The sequence below is a fragment of the Bombus terrestris genome, chromosome 1 (genome assembly GCF_910591885.1).
Source record: "Bombus terrestris chromosome 1, iyBomTerr1.2, whole genome shotgun sequence".
Taxonomy (NCBI): domain Eukaryota; kingdom Metazoa; phylum Arthropoda; class Insecta; order Hymenoptera; family Apidae; genus Bombus; species Bombus terrestris.
The window spans coordinates 7,137,500-7,156,810 of NC_063269.1; the positions used below are offsets into that span (position 1 = coordinate 7,137,500).

Sequence of the window (19,311 nt, forward strand, 5' to 3'; positions counted from 1 at the left end):
AAAATTGCAAGCATACGGTCGATGGTGGCTCGCCGATGGTATCGTTTCTATGGTTTCAATCGCATATTGCGGAATTTCATGAGAAAATAACGCTATTGACGCGTACATGTGTTTACGTCTATCAAGCGTAACCATGTATTTTGAACTGTATTTTATTGGTCTGTCTTCTAAAATAATGAATACAATATTTATGTATTTGATCTCGATTATGTAGATGGAAGATCGTTTATTTTTTTGTTTTACTTTATCAATTCGACTGTAAGTTTTTGTGATCATGCAAATTTCTTTTCTTCCGCTTCGTACCTTTTGTACATAAATTGTGTATAAATATCGATATTTCATACTGTACCCGTGTAGGTATAACGTTAACACGTTATACATCGTGCTGTAATAAAACAACGAAGCAGAGAAAAATATTTATGACAGGTTATTGCGAATTCACGAAACACAGCACGTTTAATATAAATATACGTACTATAGGTAATAATATGTGGAAATATAAGCAACGATCGACGAGTCTAAGAACGATGGTACGTTCTTGAAGCAAAACTCATGAATCGTAACTTATAATTTCGAAGATTATTAAAAGTCTATGAAAGGTAGTGCGTTTTGAAGATTTCATGCTCAAAATGTGTTTAAAGACTTTAGAGTTAAATTCTCGAATTATAAGTTTAATAACGGACAACATTAAATACTTTTCAAAGTGCGATTTGCTTCCAAGAAGAAAAAATACGACTTTTAGGGATAATTTATATCGAGCAATATTAAATTCTAATTATAATTCTTAATTTACTTATGTGACACTAATAATATTTTCATAAAATACATTAAATATATAAATTTTATATGAATAGAATATTATTCAAAATCGTACTAGGTGATTTGAAAATTAAATATTTTAATAACTTGAAGATCCATTATTATGAAAATAATTTTACGTCGTTAACAATAGTATTCAAAGTATCCAAAATTCTTCTTAAAGTTATGTGGTATTTGTTAGAAACCATTCAATATTTTGCTGATATTCGAAGCGTAAAGGTAATTAGCGATACACAATATATCGTTAGTCATTCAATATCGTCAATAATGACATTTTGAGCGCAGTGGGAATAAAATTAGCGAAAGCTTAGCGGATGCAGAAATATTTATAATCCATCAGGCAGTCTCTGTTCGCTTAACAATGGTTTAATGCATATAAATACAGCAATAGGCAATCAAATGTGATTACGATAGCTATGCGTAATATGTTTCCAATGTCATGATAAGATTAGGTACAATCATGTCCGTTATAATCAGTATCAATGAAAACAATATCGATACTGTATTAATAGAATTGTGATAATCGATGCACCAAATTATAGAATATTGGCATTCAATATTCCCATTGAATTAAATAGTCATATTACCATAATACTTTTTACAAAATTCTATTAATTTAACTGTCGAGCTGATTATCTTTTTCCTTTGTTTTCTACGCTTTTTGATAGATATTCATTTCGAGTTTATAAAAGCACAATTATAAAAGCACATCGGGTATATTTCAGTTAAGAAAAGAGAATGCAGAAATAATAAATAAATTTTCAAAAATCAAATCGACATCTATAAGATTGACCTGTTTCGAACATTTTCTTTCAAACATTTTGTTATCTTTGAAAAGTATCCGAATTATATCAAAGTATAGCAAGTTGTCAGAACTACCGCAGTAAGACGTAGAACAATGAGACTTTAATTACCCCTTTGATTGATGCTCGATGTGATGAATCAGCTTGATACTTTCGTAATTTTTGTAAAACTTCATGCTCGCAATATGTTACGAGTTTATGCTATTACTACTTCCTTATCTTATTTCTTTCATTCATACTTTACTATTTCGCTGCTATATATTTCTACTACTTACTGCAATCGTAAAAACGTAGAGAAAATAAAGTTACAACAATCAACCTACATAAATACCTGACTTTAATAAATTTGCTCACCTAGCTGCTAGATCGTTTAAAACGATTACTGTTGGGTATTGCGTGCAGGGACAGATTCCTTTCTTTCCAATTGTCCTGGCAAAAATTTCCACTTTCATCGTATTACAACAACACACAATTTAGAATGCCGTGCGTTTCATGTTTTATTCTGCCATCTGTTGTCTTTACAGCAAGTTGACTTAAATCGTGCGACAATAACGACGGCAATAAATTAATACATTTTCCTTTCCCTACTTACGCTTTCTCTAACTAAAACGTTTTTTACCAGACACAAAGTGTACAAAACACAGAATTATCGCAGAATTGTTCTTTATATGTGTAACAATTTCTTTCGTTTTATAAGGTGATAATAGACGAGCAACAACTTCTGTTTTATATTATCTTATTGAATTAGGTTGACCTATTCCGTTCTATTTCTATTATTACGCTCGTGCATAATTCAATAAACTAATATAAAAGAAAAAACATCGCGTGTCTGTTATTTCCTTATAAAACGAAAGAAACTTTCCGGACAACCTAATAGTTGTTTGCAACTTATTCTTTTATTATCCCTCGGCTACTAATATTTTCCTCTTATTGGGCGTCACGCGGTCACCTTCCAAATAATACAGCCGCGTAGCATCAATTTCACGTGATTCCACTGCTATTATTTGTCAGTCGCCTGGTATTTCACCAGTGGCGAAATAAAGAACGCTTTGTCGCGTCGGGAATCTATTAGACACGTATCGCCGGCCATTTTACACGAACCCATAAAATATGTCCCCGTAATATATTACACGGCACACGTTGCTTTTCCCACTGCTGTAATTTCCGTTCGAAGGATACGAGAAATAATAAATTTTGCCAAGAAACTCGCGAGGTTAATACAGAGATTACGAGAGGGCGAAAGAAACAGAGGAAGAAAAAAGTAAGCAGATAATCAAAATACAAGGTAGAAAGCGCGGAGAGTGAATGTTCAAATTTATGATCGGTTGCAAACATATTTATCGCTCAGACGTTCGTTTGCTTTGTATTTGCACGCAACCGTAAGGATAAATTTTCAAGAAAGCAGCGGCGGTTTCTCGTTCGTCTGTGTTACCAAATGAAATACATGTTCTGGCGAATTCGTAGTCAAAGTAAATGGAGAACTGAAGCTCTGCAACCTCTTAAATTACCGCTTTTACAAAGTCAAGAAAAGATTTATTTCTCACCGAGATGACTTTAACTCTCGCTTCGCTTCAATTGCTTTCTCGTGGATCGTCGACTAATTTATCGTTTGGTTATCGAACGTAATATTTAAATTAAATGTGACTTATCATGATTTCGAAGAACGTCGATGCGATTCGTAATTTTCTGAAACGAAATTCAAATACGAGAATGGAAATCCTAGCGAAAATTGCTGAGAGAAGAAAGTTCCTGTACAATTACATTTTCCTTCTGAGATATACATTTGTTTTATTTGTTTTAAACCGCAAATTCGTATCTTTCGAATATAATATTTCCGTAGAATAAAGAAATCTAAATCATACGTCAGGTGTTTGTCTTAAACAGCAAATTGCACGCAAGTGTAGACGAATGTGGAAAATAGTTTAGTCGACGTTAACTAAAAAATAATCCATCGCGATGTTCCTATCAGGGAAAATGAAGCACTTTCTCGAAGTAACAATGAAACACAACGCGAGAACCTAATCTAATACGTACGACGGTTCTGTATTCTCAACTCAAGGAAACCTATTATTAAATGCTGTGTAGTGTAGCCTCAGGTGCACCAATTTCTGCACTGCATTACCAACTCCGTTGCACTAAATTCTAAAGCATACTACGACTGCAGAAGCGGAGTCGGGTAATAAACAATTAGGAGAGACAAGGAAATGTAACTGAAACTACCAACCAAACTTATACGGGATCTAAGGGACCATGTAATTCTCAGAAGCGCAAATTGATTAACTTCCTTGATGTAATTAGACCAGTTTAAGACGATTCGACGTTTCAATTAGAAATACATCGCTCGATTTATGTTTGACGTTTCGAAGAGATTTAGTTTCTTATCATTCGTGATGGTGATTTTGAGATCTCAAACGCCGCTTTCCAAGTCAGAGAATACCGTAGATAAAATTCATATACGTAAAATTGAAACTATAGCGCGGTGACAGGCATAGAAATAAGAAAAAACATAGAGACAAATATTTCATTTTGCTCGTTAATGACGACAAGCATTGTGTGTATTCTTCGATGAACATTTGATTTATGGAAAGCAATTTTGAAGTATCGCTTTTCATTTTGTCTCCATTATTATTTGTACACTCTCGTTTCCTCGACGATACTGTGAAAGAAATTCGATTAATGAAACTTGATCGAATAAATAACAGAAGATTAAAATATATATGCAAAAATGATCGACAGTCTCTATATTCCTTAATATTAAATATTATTATTTATTATCAATGTTAAAGCATATTTTTCATTCACTCAATGTCAAATATATCGTAAATAAATAATAATAACTTTAGATTCGAAGGTAATTTAATTTTGGAATCGCACCCAAGATAAATTACCGAAACAAAATGTATAATAGGTTCCCTTGATCCTTTCAATTTAGTCCTTTCATCGAAAAAATTAAATATTCCACGTGAATTACGAACAGCTTTCATGCGTGACCTTTCATCGAGTTTAGCTCCTCGTGCCTGATAAATTAATCTTGCGCCAAACTAATTAGTCGCCCCTTTGATGAATTAATACGGGATGCACCATTAAAACTGTGCATGCTATTTCTGTATCACGTTCACCGTGTCGACTTATACACAGTTTACGAGCTACAAACGCGACCGTGCATCCTTCATTTATTGGCTCGACCCATCTCAAGGCATGTCTTAGAAGCTAATTAAACGTAATCTCGCTCAACCGATCAGAGATTAAATTAATACCCCAGAACGTGGTTCCATTCCTCCTCTTCCTTCCAATTATAATAAAAAAATAAAACTAGAATGGTACGTCGCAATGAAATAAAATTCCTTGATTTATATCTAATAAAATTAATAAAATTCTAATTCCTTGATTTTTCTTCCAGGGGGAAATATGGTAAAAGAAGAATCGGTAAACTTTTGCAAATATCAAAAAGTCTGTGAAAGTTTAAATTCCGCAGATTTCCTCTGAAAAATTTGCACATCCATAAACAAAATTTTCTCGACTTAGGAGAAAGGATTTCTTCTCGCGGTTATTACAGTTTCCTACTTTGATCTAAAATTTGAGAATTAACAATGGTACTTACGTGAATCGAGCGGAGCTAGGATGCTGGACTAACAAAGTACGAGCACAGTAATGGCACAATGGAAAGGAAATAAGATTACGTTTAAAAAACATAGAGACATTAGTATGCAATTTGCAAGCTGTAAGTATAGCGTAATAGATGGTTAAGAAATGTCGCGATACTTTTGTCGAGGAGTAATATATGGCTTTTCTTTCACACGACTCCCAACTACCAGGCAATTTATCAAATCTGATTCTTTACAGATCCTTCAAAACAGTAGCAACAACATGAAAGGTATAAAAATGGTTACTCAGCGGGAACAAAACAAACACAACCGTTTGCTAAATGATAAAGTAACCACGTAGTTTAATTCCAACGAGAAGAAAACTAAAAACCAACTCAAAACAATTTATCCTTTTAAGTTTCACATTCGATTCCCGTTCCCCTTAAAATTCAATTTGCTCATAATCATATCAAATCTCGTATTCTTTATCTACATTTTCGCGGAGTTCACCTTACTCAATTTTCTGCAATTCCTTAGATAAAGGGCATCTCGATTTACCCACCAGCAACTCGCGATTTTCTTGCTTTTCTAACAAACGCAAACGAACTGGAACGAAAAACCTCGAAAAAAGAAAATACCCGAAAGCCTGGCCTCCGCCACCTGCGTTTTCAATTCTCTTGTAGTTTAGAGGATCGAGAAAATCGTTTTGGAGCTTGCCCAACCTCTCTTCTCGACGACTTTCCCGCACGACTCGTGAAACGTAGAGAATTTCATTGTCGAAGGGACGAAAAACTGAGAATGAAAGGGGAAAGGGTGAATAATCCAGCGGACTGCCTGATGGTCGAACGGAAGGGCGAATGCACATCGAGCAACGACCAAGCAACGACCAAGCAACGACACAAGAAGGAGAATGGGCCGCGTAGAGACGCGAACGAGTGTGCTTTTTGTGACTCACATGGGAAGCTGACTGGAGGATGAGTCTGGGCGTTGTGCGCGTTATGGGGATGCCTCGGGGTTGCGGCGCGTTGCCTGCAGAAGCAGAGGACCGCCACTGTGACCAGGCCTGCCACGCTCAGGATCAGAAAAACGAGCGCGACCACGAACCAGATCGTCTGCATGCCCAGGATCGTCGATGCCTCGGAGTCTGAAATACAGAAAAGAGAAACCGGTGTTGTTTACTACGAAATTGCACAACATAATCCACTGACAGATTTGTTTCTAACCAGCCGACCGTCCGTGGCTTCGCCCGCGCTGTGTTCGAATTTATGTTTATTGTCCTCTGTTTGAGCATCGTTCAGAAGTTGAATTTCGAAAAACGCCCAAACACGTGTTCGTTTATTTTTAATGAGAAATTTAGATGCCGAATCTCGAGTGTGAAATTTTAGTGGATGCAAAGATACGGTTGTAGTTTGAGAAAAAATGAAACATGCTTCTTATTTGGTTTCATGAGGGTTGAATTTCGAAAAATGTTGAAATGAATGTTTGTTTATTTTTTGATACACGCACGTATTTAAACACGCACACTTGGATACGTTTTTTCAGAACGTAACACATATTCCAACGATATTAATAATAATATAATAAAAACTAACAAAATGCCTGGAATTTCTTTTACTTCTTGACAGCAGTTTTCGATGCGTTGTATCGACTAATTTGACAAAGCAACTGGGTTGTTATACGCCAGGTTTTTAAATGTCCACAGATAGAAGTACAAGGGATTTAAATCGGGTGGACGAGGCTGCCATGTCACAGGCCAAGCACGTCCAATCCACGTTCAGGGAAACCTTGTGTTTAAATATTGTCTTAGAGACTTGAAGCAGGAAACGTAAATCCGAAACAAATGGTTCTTCGAGCCATGTTTGTCAAGACTTTTTTGCTTGTTTTGATAAGCACACGCTCCTAAAGTTTGTCCCCAAGATTTTAGGACACTCTGTATACAATGGTGAATTAAAGATAGATCACTGTATCGTTTTTATTTCATACGATCAGCAATGGAAATATTATTGCAATTAATTTTGTGATAATTCTCTATGATCCGTATAATAATTCTAAATGATCTATAAGCATATATATCTAAGCTATTTATAGAAAAATGAAAATATGTGAAAAGTAATCAGTAACATAATAGATTATGTTAAAGTACGTAATTTCTGCAAAAAGTACTAGTATTCACCTAATTGAATAAAAACACAATTTATTTCGTACAATTGATTACGATATATTTTTTCCTTAGTGTAACTTCGTCTTCCATTCAATTGCTGCTCCGTAAGATGATATTAAAAAGAAAATTTTGAATAATAATCTACATATATCATATCAAATTGCTTTATATTTTCGAAGAACGTAATACAATTTTTAACTTGACAAAATCTATCTTCCATCTTCCTCATTGTTATTTACTATTATTACAATAAGCCCAGGTATCTTAGCGAACAATTGACAAAAGACGAAACTGTGTACTGTATAGTTTGTAACGTATCTACAGACGAATATTTAAATTTCTCATTCTTCTAATTTTCAAACATCGAGTTCACCACCAAAATAGCCATTTACGCGCGGAGATGTTCCCTTTTCCCGATTAAACAGCAATGGCAGTTCATCTTGCTGCCAGGTGCCAAGTCAACTGACAACGGAAGAGAATTAATTCCCTTGGGCGTTGTACAATGTGTTCAAGAGAACAGGCGGCAGAGAAACCGCCCTCTGACAACGAAAAGTACACGCAGTTTCGTTGAATTGAGAGATCGATAGCGTGTCCTGTATACTTTTTATCATTAGGGATCGGGCGACATGCTATTACCATCGCGAAAACGTTAAAAAAAAAAAAAAGAAATTTCACGTAAAACCACACTGACGTTTTACTCTCTGTAACGAAATATTCGAATAGATGGAATTTTTGCAATATAACGAATAAGAAAAAGATTGAATATGTCAAAGAAGAATCGATCTTTTTCGGCAAATAAAAAATCAAGTCGAAAGTTCAAGCTAATAATAATAATCGAACATCGAATTTTCCTCTGAAGATAATACGAATTGTACAATATACAACACTTGCTGTTATAATACTTAATCAACATAAAATAATTAACTTGCGTATTAAATTCCTTTAATACTTTCGAATAAACTTCCACTCGACCGTAGGATTAACACGAGGCTGTTTCAATCAATCGTCTGAAACGTGAACCATAATCGATAGGGTTCATGTTAAAATAGATTTGCCACACAAAAGGAATGAAATGCCGTCGATTGATGAGAACAGAAATTGATTAAAATGCTTGCCGTAAAAAGGCAAACGCTGACCTGGACTATTCGCTATTTTATCGTTTTCCTATATTTTGTTTTTCTTTGAAACTCCTCTTGTACGGAACCACAACAAATTATCAATTTATTGTGGATATTACTACGACGACCAAAAATCAATTGCAATTAAGAAAACCTTCAACGTGATATCATCTTATTCGTAGTTCCATCCAACATGCAAGTTCGTGATCATTAAACTTGTCAACGACAAAACAAATATATTTGTCCTGTTATAAATATTAGTAGAGCTTGAAAATATTATGATTCTACGAATAATTTTCGCGATGGCCATATACACTCTGTACAAGCTTCTGTCTGAAAACTACACTGCCACGTTCTTAGATTTCGTTTGAAAGTAAAAAGAAAACCTAATATTATGCGTATGGAAAATTCGAGTTTACGAATCTGGATAACATTGTAACGACCGGCAACTTTCGTAACTTGAACGACTTGCACCAGGAGCCAATAATTCTGCGAAGAATTTACAAAACGCGAATAATCGTTGAAAATCAGAAGATGCCATTGTGGGGTCAGCGATCGTTACAGTCTTAAGAAAGATAGCGGTGAAAATTTAATTTGAACATTTCGGGGAAGAATTCGGCGTTTCCTCGACGCCGCGCCCGATCGCGGTTCGATTACAAATCAATTTGCCGGTGGCGTATTTCATTTGAAATATGAAAGGGCCGCAGTCTGCCGCTGGGCTGGGGAGGGTCTCTAGAATGAATCGCTGGTAATTAGAACTTACTGGCACAGAGGGTGGAGGTAGCCTCATCGGAGCCATCGCCGCAATGATTCACGCCGTCACAAAGGAGGTCCGTCTCGATGCAGAATTCGTTCTGGGTGCATCGGAAGTCCTTGCAGGTGTGCTCTGGGAATGAAGAAAATATTCATCGTTGAAAACATCGTTGACGAGAAAATGAAAATTGAAAAAGTTTCGGATAGAAATAAACGAGCGTTGCGGTGAAATTCTGATGTAAATACAGCGATTCCTATTAATATCCGGACATTGTCATGTGCCACACGCTATTGTTGTACGCGTTTGTTTATAATAGTTAACTAGCTGACTGTATTTTTAATAAATTGAAACAAATATCGTTGTTCAGTATAGAGAAATATACTTAAGAATTAAACATACAACATATGTTCTATTTATTTAATATACTTACTTTTGCTAACAAAGAAAGAATGAGATAAATCACGTTGAAAATTCTCGAAATATCGGAATATTAATACGAATCACTGTAGATAAATTTTCATCGAAGACTATCGTGTTGGCTTTAACATTTATTGTATAATTTTTGCCACATTTTTCTTATCCACCGTATACGTTTGATATTTCGCGGATAAATTGTACGTAAAATGAGAGATTTGCTTGGAAATTGAAGTTTCATGACTAAAGGACATTTAGATTCTCTTTCTTTATTTACGTTCATAAAACTATAAAAATGCGTAAGGGGCCGCAGTGTAACGATCAGAAGGAGACAGTTTAGAAAAGTTGCTTCGTCATCTATCGAAGTATACGATGCGATTACGCGTAAATTATAACCGTTCTATCCACGTTGACAGGAAATTCGAACTAATTAGCCGAATTGCAACGAATCATTAGTCGAGCGACACACGCGATTGAACAATAAAGAACGAATTCGAGTGAAACGCAAAGCGGGAGCACGCCGCGGATCGACTAATTACACGAACTTGCATTTTGATATTCAACGTCTGTCTTGCGCCTGGTTCCGACTCATTTCGTATAATGTTTCTGCTGATCTAACGCGATTAGGGAAAATGAATTGATCGCCACGACGTGGCCTGCTATAATTAGTTCGACGCGTTAATATTAACGAGAATATTAGGGGCCAACGTTGATATTAACGCGCGATTTGAATAATTGCTTTGATATCCCAATCACCGATGACTGGGTTGTTTTAACAAGCAGCCCGATGATACTGTTGATCGATTGCTGCTACACTACATTTCGTTATTATGAAAATTTGGATTTCAGAGAGAACGAGATTACAAAATGAAAATTCTAACCAGTTGAAAAAATGTCGAATTGTCGAAGAAGCACGCGCATGATCCAGAAGGAATCAGAGTAAATCATGTTTACTCTGATTTATGAATTCTATCATTATTTTTCTGTTACTTTTTCATCCTTTCGTGGCATAATAATTGTAATATAATATCGTAATGATACAATTAGAGGTACAGCGTTACAATGATCGAAAACTCGGATAACACGGAAGGATTGATGGATGTTCAATGTTCAATGTCAAAATTATACGGAACATTTTGATAATGTAACATCGTACACGTATTTACGTCTTATCAACTATTAGGTTGTCCGAAAAGTTTCTTTCGTTTCATAAGGTGATAGATGAACAACAATTTCTGTCTTATATTATTTCATTGAATTAGGTATTGTTATGTTGGGTTATATTAGGGTTATATTATATGTTATATTAGGTATTATTATGTTGGTGCATAATTCAATAAACTAATATAAAACAAAAATATTGTGCGTGTATTATTTCCTTATAAAACGAAAGAAACTTTTCGGACAACCTAATACTTAATCGACCGAAGGTTTGATCAACTATCTCAGCAATATCTCATTACTTGCACTTTCCTCCTCTTCATATTAAACTTTCGAAAAAGATGCACATCCAGAGAATACGTAACCACGGCTAAACGAGACTTCTTTGTGTGTATTGTGCATGACATCATGACAAAATAGAGAAGATTGGAGAAGGAGCAGCGACTGGAAATTAGCTTCGTTTTATTATAACAAAAATAACTAATCTCTTCCTGCTATCACTCAACGCCGAACAACACTGTCTAGAGTGACCAGTTAACTTTCATCCAAGTATATCTAACTTTAAAAGTATCCAGTTGCAATCAGTGGTCCCAATCTGAACCCTTCGACGAATTAAATTCACTTTGCCAAAGAAACGAATCCTGTACGTTCATTAAGAATTCATTAAGAAGCTAATAGCTATATTTGAAAAAAAAAAACAAAAAAGAAAAACTAATTTCCAAGTATAAATCAGAGCAGCACGATAACTGCCACTTAATGGTACCAGTTAAAATCACGATCGAATGGAAGCAACAAGAAAATAAATTTAGCCTCCGACGAGCGTCGGCAGGTGAAGATAAAACGAAAAATACGCGGTGGTCAGTTATTCCCGATCGAGAAACGCGCCGACGAAGGGAACTATAACTTGGACCGATCATAACAAAGCGGTCGTCGAAGGAATGGAGGGCTGGAGGGGGGATAGGAACGGGGTAACGATCGCTTTGGTCCCCGTTCGCAATTATAACCCCCTGCGGAAAGGGGTGGAGTTGGTCCAGAATCAAAGGTAATAAAAGGAGAAACGGAGGGTTAAAGGATTGGCGCGAGAGAAACGACTGGAAGAAAAAGCAGGGTCCGACATCGCGACGTCCAGGGAAGCGTAATTTTCTATAATTTAATAGTTGAAATTCTTTTCGCTTTTATCTTGCTCTTTCGCTCTTCCGTTCGGTCAGATTCGAATCGTTTCATAGGATAAGAAGAAGGAGCGAGGGCAAAGAAGAAGAAGAAGAAGAAGTAGAAGAAGAAGACGATGGCAGAGCGCGGCGTGTTTCATCGTGATTAAAAAGGGACGAACGTTCGTCTACAAATCTTCCGCGATATACCCTTCGACGGAACGAATTTATTTGTCGCGAAGAGCAATTCTCAGCGAATGATCATTAAAGCTGCAAACTACGTTAGTCGTTCGTTTCCTGAAACTTTCATTTGTCAAATTCTAGAGTTCAGAGATGTTTGTAACATGGAATAAGTATGGCGAATGAGAACCGAATTTTCGTAATTATTCCGACGATTTATATGTTTCTTATACATCTTATACTATGCGTAATGTTTTCAAATTTACTTCTCCGATAAAAATCGATCTCTCGATGTCGTTCGGAAGAACAGTTTAAATGTCACACTGAGGAACGTGATCAAATAAATTTGTAAATACTGTTTCGTCGATGCACGGTGTGAGAGAAATATTCGAAAGTTAAAAGCCAGTTAACCTAGTCAATTTCGCTTCATCTCTATCAACTGACAATTTTTCAAGAAAATTTCTAGTGCACGTTTCATCGGTTATAACGATATTTCTTTTTTTTTTTTTACCAATTATCTAGCCAATTCTATAGTTTAACTGTCCAATTTGTCTGATAATTATTGTACGCAACTTATATCCGCTGTTGCACTTACGAAAATACTAATTTGACGAGTCCTTGATAATTGACGGGTGCTTTTCTGAAATTGTTCGTAATTTCATTAGATCGTCACATTAATTCGTAATTGAAAATTATCTTCAATTTTCTTCCATTAAACTAAATTTCAAAGGTTTAAACTTCAAAAGCAAAAACGGTGTGATTCGCATCCTAGAAGTGAAAGAAGAAAGGATCAGTTCGACGTGGGATTAATTTCTCCTGCAATTTTCTCTTCTTATAGCAAAATTACACGAGTCATGAACTCGTATCGAAATAACCGAATATTTCTTGCTTGTATGACAATGCTATTTAAATTTCAAGAACGAAAAGTTTTTGATGGAACAACTTTACGTTCGAATTTTTATCGCATTTATTCGCGAAGATTGCATTAGTTTCCATTGAAGGCTAATTAAATACTTTCGTCACGAACATGAAACAAATGCTCGCGTGCCAGCAATCGTACTTTCGGCGTTTCTAAACCTCCCTCTGTTTAACTTGGCGCGTCAATTATTCGTCGTTCGTGCGAGCAATCGATCCAGCCGACTCTATCGAAGTTTTTACAACGCTTTGCTCGATAATGGCTTTGTGCGACGCGATGCGACGCAACGCGACATGCTGAAAGCACTTTGGGAAAAAACGCGAATATTTGCGTTCGATCGTTCGATTATTAATTAGGCTTCCATTATCATGACGATGTTTCTCAGCTAATTCGAATTATAGAATCGTAAATGAGTCGAAAATATGTCCAATTCGAGTTGGAGAATCTTCTTTCGTATTTCACTTTCAACCAATTTCTCCTGTACCTTTATGAAATACTATTTAACCGATGATGAAGTACAGCCACTTTCTGCGTTAAAAGTACAGACTGTATGAAAATTACTCAGATGTACGATGTCGCATTAGTAGTCCTCGAACATCAGAATAAAGCGAATGTAAAATGAGGTTCGTTATGAACTTTCTTCTTTCACGAGATTTTTAACATCCAAGCTTCTCCCCAAATGATATTTCTCTTTGAGTATCTCAATTATACCTGCAGCGTCTGACACGAAAGTATTTAAGTAGAAGTAGACAATTTTTCTTAATATATTGCTGTTCTTTGTATGCCATACGACACGATAGGTCGTTCAAAACGAATCTAATAATAGTAGGTCGTCCGAAAAGTTTCTTTCGTTTTATAAGAAAATAATGGATGCACAATATTTTACGTTCTATATTATTTTATCGAATTACGTATGATCCATTTTGTTCTATAAAAATAAAGATCACAGCGTTCGACAGATTAGGTGTCATGTTTTTATAAAGACGCATCGTTGTAGAAGACGTGTCTGTAAAAGAAAGACACTTTTTGGACGACCTAATACGTATAGAAATTACGAGATATTTATCGCAAGCAGACACTACGCAAGATTATTCAAAGTTATTTATCAATTACGTTAATAAACCTCGATATTTAATGAGATCTTGACTTAAGCACTGCTTCAATAAACGTCTTACAAATTTTACATACATTTCCAGACTTTAATCGAAATCAAATAAAAGAGGATAAATCAAAGAACATAACAGTTTCTTTGTTAAAAGAAAGAAGCAAGTAGAAGAAAATAAATCAAATCGAAAGGAAACTAAATTATTATTAAAATGTACGATTAGTCAATATCGTATGTAAACATATTCATCGATCTAAACGGAAATTGACAAAAATCTGAAATATATTTCCCATCAAATAGAACTCTCAAACTTGGAACGTGAATGGAGTTTTCAGCAAGACTATATATATTTCACTGCGATTGCGATTCGACCAACGAGGATTCGCTTGGGGCTCGTTGACTTTCTATGGGGTATTATGGACTCCGGAACTACCCCACTTAAAAGTCTAGCAGGGTTTAAGTTTCGAACCTCATAAATTGTGTAAATAAATTAGATAGATCGCAGACTCTGATTTTACGTTAGGTGATCGTGAATTGCTGTATCCATCTCTTAAACATTAACCAGCTTGTTTCAGAATTACAATTAACGACTGGACCATCTCATCAAATTCGTAAGCGAATATGTAACACGTTTCCGTTCAAGATGAATAGATTCAGAATTTGTAATATTTAATGTTTGTTATATACAAAGATAATTCGTATACTTATAAATACAATAAGATGACTTACTATACAGTATAAATATTATTATTTATTACGTCATGCATAAAATCCATGCAACGACGAAGTGTATGTTACGCATTGAACGAAAAATTATTTCAAAAAGTAGGTATGTAATTTTAGATTGATCTTACTCGTGAATTTATGATTTCAACGACGTTAAAATTCGTATTAAAGTATCCTACGTCTTCATATGGAAAAGAAAAGATAACCAAGTACACTTTCTTTCTAGCAGAGCATATTAAAATTTGTCTACCATTTCTAATATGAACATGATAGAAAATTTACTTTTCACTAAATTCCACTTAGGCTACCTGTTAAAAATTTTTATACGTTCCTCGTACGTTTCAATTTTTTAAAATTTCTTTGAAGATCTAGGGGATCGGTTATGATAAATAAAACCTCCCTCAAAGTATACTTATGTAATTACATAGACAGGAGAAATACTTGCATATTCTCCAAGATAAACTACATTTTAATTTCGTTCATTCAATTTTGCTCGTATTATCCTGAAGGGGCTGCCAGTTTAAGGACAAAGCAGGGTGACATACGACGCGTCTGCTCTGATCCGAGCATAAAGGAAAGTCGAAATATAAAGTGCATCCGAGCTAAAGCTGAAAAGACGGTATCACCGTAACGTTGAGAATAGGGCGAAAATACGGCGATTCATCTTCAATGTCAATATCGTAGTTTCCATGACGGGATCAAAGCCTTATCACTCTCATGGAATATCGCCAGCAATAACTATAGCTTTGGTACACACCGCGATCTTAACAAATATTACTAAATACTCGTTATATTATCTGCTTTCCTCTATCCTACGTATTTCCTGTAAAAAAATAGCGTGAATTTATAATAAATAAATTGCACGATAGATAACGTTAGAATATTATCAATTGTTCAGCAGATGCATTACGCGTATCTCTTAGAAACTAGAAGTTAAATTAGATGTTTGTTAGAAGTATGATCTTGTATATCGTTGAACGCGCCTAACTTTCAACTCGATTGGAACGTGTTGCACGTAAAATAGGTATACAGGATGGTCCACAAATCAGGCCCTACGGTATTTGAATTATTTGGAATTTGTTTTCAGTTTACCAGAAAGATATTTGCAACAAATTTGATTGGCAACAAATGGAGATACGTTTGACTCGCTCCAATAAAAAAACGCTCAAGGGAAGCTTTCAAAAACTTGCAAACAATCTGAAACCATTCACAGAAAAATGATTTGAAAGTCACACAATGCAATATCTATCACTTTCACTGAAAATCACTTTAACGTGCACCTTCACGGCCCAAAGAGAGCAACGATGTTCCATTCAATCGGCGAACGATACGTTTACGCGAGCTTCTTCGCGATGAAAAGCGTTAATCGATCGTGGGATTCGATTGTTAACGCTAGCCGCATCGAATCGACTGTTCGTTGCGCGAACAATACACACACACGCATACACTCGCGTATAACACAATCGCAGCCAAGTCCGCGTCATTACGGAACGGAACGTTCGTACGCGAGCCGATTTGCTCAACTGCGACTACTGTTAATTTCATTCAGTGTGTCGAGCAAATTGCATCGCATTCGCCCGTTGCCCAGCGTTAAATTATTAGGCAATCGGGAAAGTTAAACAGCGTCGTTTCCACCGCTGCCACGGCTAACCTCCCCTGTCGTTCGCGTTGTTTTCATCGATTAGCATCCGATGCCACGATACTAATGCCTGCTAACGGGCCACCGCGAATGCCGCTCTTACAACGCCAACATTCCAATAGCTTCGCGTCGTTGCGACGCCATTACGCCGTGGAAATGGCTGGGAACGGTATAATCTACCAACGAATTGATCGTCGACTAATATCCTATGTTTTATTCATTTCCTGTTTTCCCCTCCGCGAAACGAGAATCTCATGATCTCCCTACATAAACGACCGATCGGGACGTCATTTTCTTTCGCGGGATTAGCGAGCCTCGTAGATCGTTTCGATGGTTAATTAACGACGATGCACGCAGTGGCTGGATCGTGAAGGAATTTCGGCTCGTTTCATCCAGCCGTCGAACGTGTGTCGGCAAAGGCATATGAAATTGGGGATTGATGTCTTGTTTTGGGTAGAGAGTGAGTTGTAGGCTATAGCATTCCTCTTTCTCATCCTTTTATCTTTTCTCTTTCGCTTTTGTAGTAGATGATTGTGATTTCTCTTTTGATTTCGTGCGATTGAAAGGAAGAATACAGCGGTTCTATTGGTTCGTAGGTAAACGTATAAGTCTTAGTTTGCCTTACACGTATACTGCCATATTAAAAAGTGCATGGACTTGTAGGATTCGACTGTGGGACAGAGTCAGCATCTCTGACGTTGAGAGACCCTTCGACGATTTTAGTCTGAGACACTAAGGCTTATTTATTATACACTGCAGAGGTTTGCGCAATTTTATATTTTCACCGTCATAATTGGAGGAATGAAATCTAAATAGAAATTTGTTTCGTCTATTAACCCCTTAATCTACGATTTACGTTCCAGACTTTTGGGCCGAAAACATAGACAAGCTCGCGCAGCTTTCGAGCTATTCGCACGACTTATGTAGTACGATGACCCGTAATATGCCCGTAATATTTACGTTTGACCTGATCATCGTACTACGGGCTATGCCCGTAGTTGTAGGTTAATGGGTTAAATGTCACAGTAAGAGCACTACTTTCGATATTGTATGCAATTTTGTATATTATATGCATCCTGTAGATTTTTAGAGTCTTAAATTACCCAAAAATACACATTTGGTGATATCTGCTGATACGTAATGAACGAAAGCAGGCATAGGGATTTAGAAATAACAACAATAAAAAAAGAAATTTCAGTAACAATCCTCTAAACTCCCAGCTACTTAACAAATCAGATCATCTTCGAAAATTAATAAGACATTAAAATACATTGGATCTACGCGACAGACTCAACTAACAAAGAATTCTAGTTCAAACGAAGAAATATTTTAAACTAAAATAAAACATCATAATTGCTAAAAATTCTCTGTGAGAATTGAATACTCTGTTTATTTAAAGAAAAAATAGAAAAAAATTACGCGACTTCAGACAATTAATTTTAAAGCTTCGCGATGATGTTCATTTATATTAATTTACACGTTGATAGGATGTATTATGTTCAATTGGGAAAATTGGTATAAAAATTGTTATAGAGATGCGGTATAGAATATGTTTTACCACTAAGATGTACTTAAATACAAAATGAAATGCGAAGCAATAACAAATCCTTATAAATCACATTGTCATTCGTGTTTATACGTATAGCATTTGCATTTTGAATAAAGTGAAAAGGGATAATAGAAATAAATATTGAGATAACATACAGATATATAATAAAATTTGTAAGAACAATATGGTATTCGATGTACATATATATTACATTTCGCATTTCACAAACTATATAGCTCGTAAAACGATTCAAGCATTCTACTATTAACAATCGTGTAGTGACTTACTACGGCCATTCTGCATTTATTGATATATCGTCTACAAATCCGATTACTGGATTTAATTACAGTCCCATTGGTTATTATCTACTTGTATTGTGGTTAAACCTCTTGGTCGACTAACATCAAAATATATTAACGAGCAGCGGAGACTATCTAAAATATCGATACCGCAATAATAATTAATTAAGCGTTAATTAATATAAAATTGTAATCTTTTTGTATTATATCTCCTGTGGAATATATGTTAACAAAATTTTAATAATTAATTTTATACTGCTTACTTATTATTTCTCTACGATATTACGTGTAAGTGTAAATGTGAAATGATAGTGAAAAAAGTACGGTTTTTTAATAAATTATCAGCTAAAAAATATCGTTCAATTAATCTTCCATTTCAGAAATTTTGTTTCAGAAATGAAGTAATAACAAGGTAACGTTAGTATTGGGCAAAATTGTATTTATCTATTAAATAACAAATAATACTTTAATAGAGAATAGGAATTAAATTTCTTATTTAAATGAAAACCATTTGCACAATGCCAAATATAATTTATTTCTTATTTCTTACTCGCAAATGAAATTTTATTTTTTCTATGAATTTAATTGGAAAATAGGTAGTATATAAATAAATAGCTTCATGTTTTGCATTATCTGTTTTATTCTGTATAATAAAAAATTTGTGAAATTAATATGGTAATTTTTCAATAAACAGATCGCAGTTCACACTTGCTTTGAAATCTATTCGCTTTTCGAACGAGTTGCCCGAAAGTGAAAATTACAAATTGCAATCTGCAGTAATCTCTCTGATTGAAATGTTAAAATAAATATGCTCGACGATCGGTAAATAAGGAATAATGAGCACAAAATAAAATTGTGTCTATGAATAATAATTAATTTCGTTATTTTAAATAATATATTCAGCCTTGTTCAAATAACGAATAACTTATTTCTGA

General features: G+C 35.3%; 1 protein-coding gene across 4 annotated transcripts in view; it reads right to left on the reverse strand.

Moving 5' to 3' along the window:
• Positions 1-19,311, reverse strand: part of LOC100646769 — a 292,006-nt gene that overhangs the window by 61,724 nt on the left and 210,971 nt on the right. For all 4 annotated transcript variants that reach the window (XR_002307927.2, XM_020863890.2, XM_020863898.2 and 1 more), the window contains exons 4-5: positions 9,249-9,371; positions 6,162-6,350 (exon numbers count right to left, since the gene is read on the reverse strand). Coding sequence is in view for 3 of the 4 variants with exons in the window: in XM_020863890.2 (XP_020719549.1) it covers positions 6,162-6,350; positions 9,249-9,371 (312 nt within the window). In the remaining variant the exon portion in view is untranslated. The remainder of the gene's footprint in view (positions 1-6,161; positions 6,351-9,248; positions 9,372-19,311) is intronic.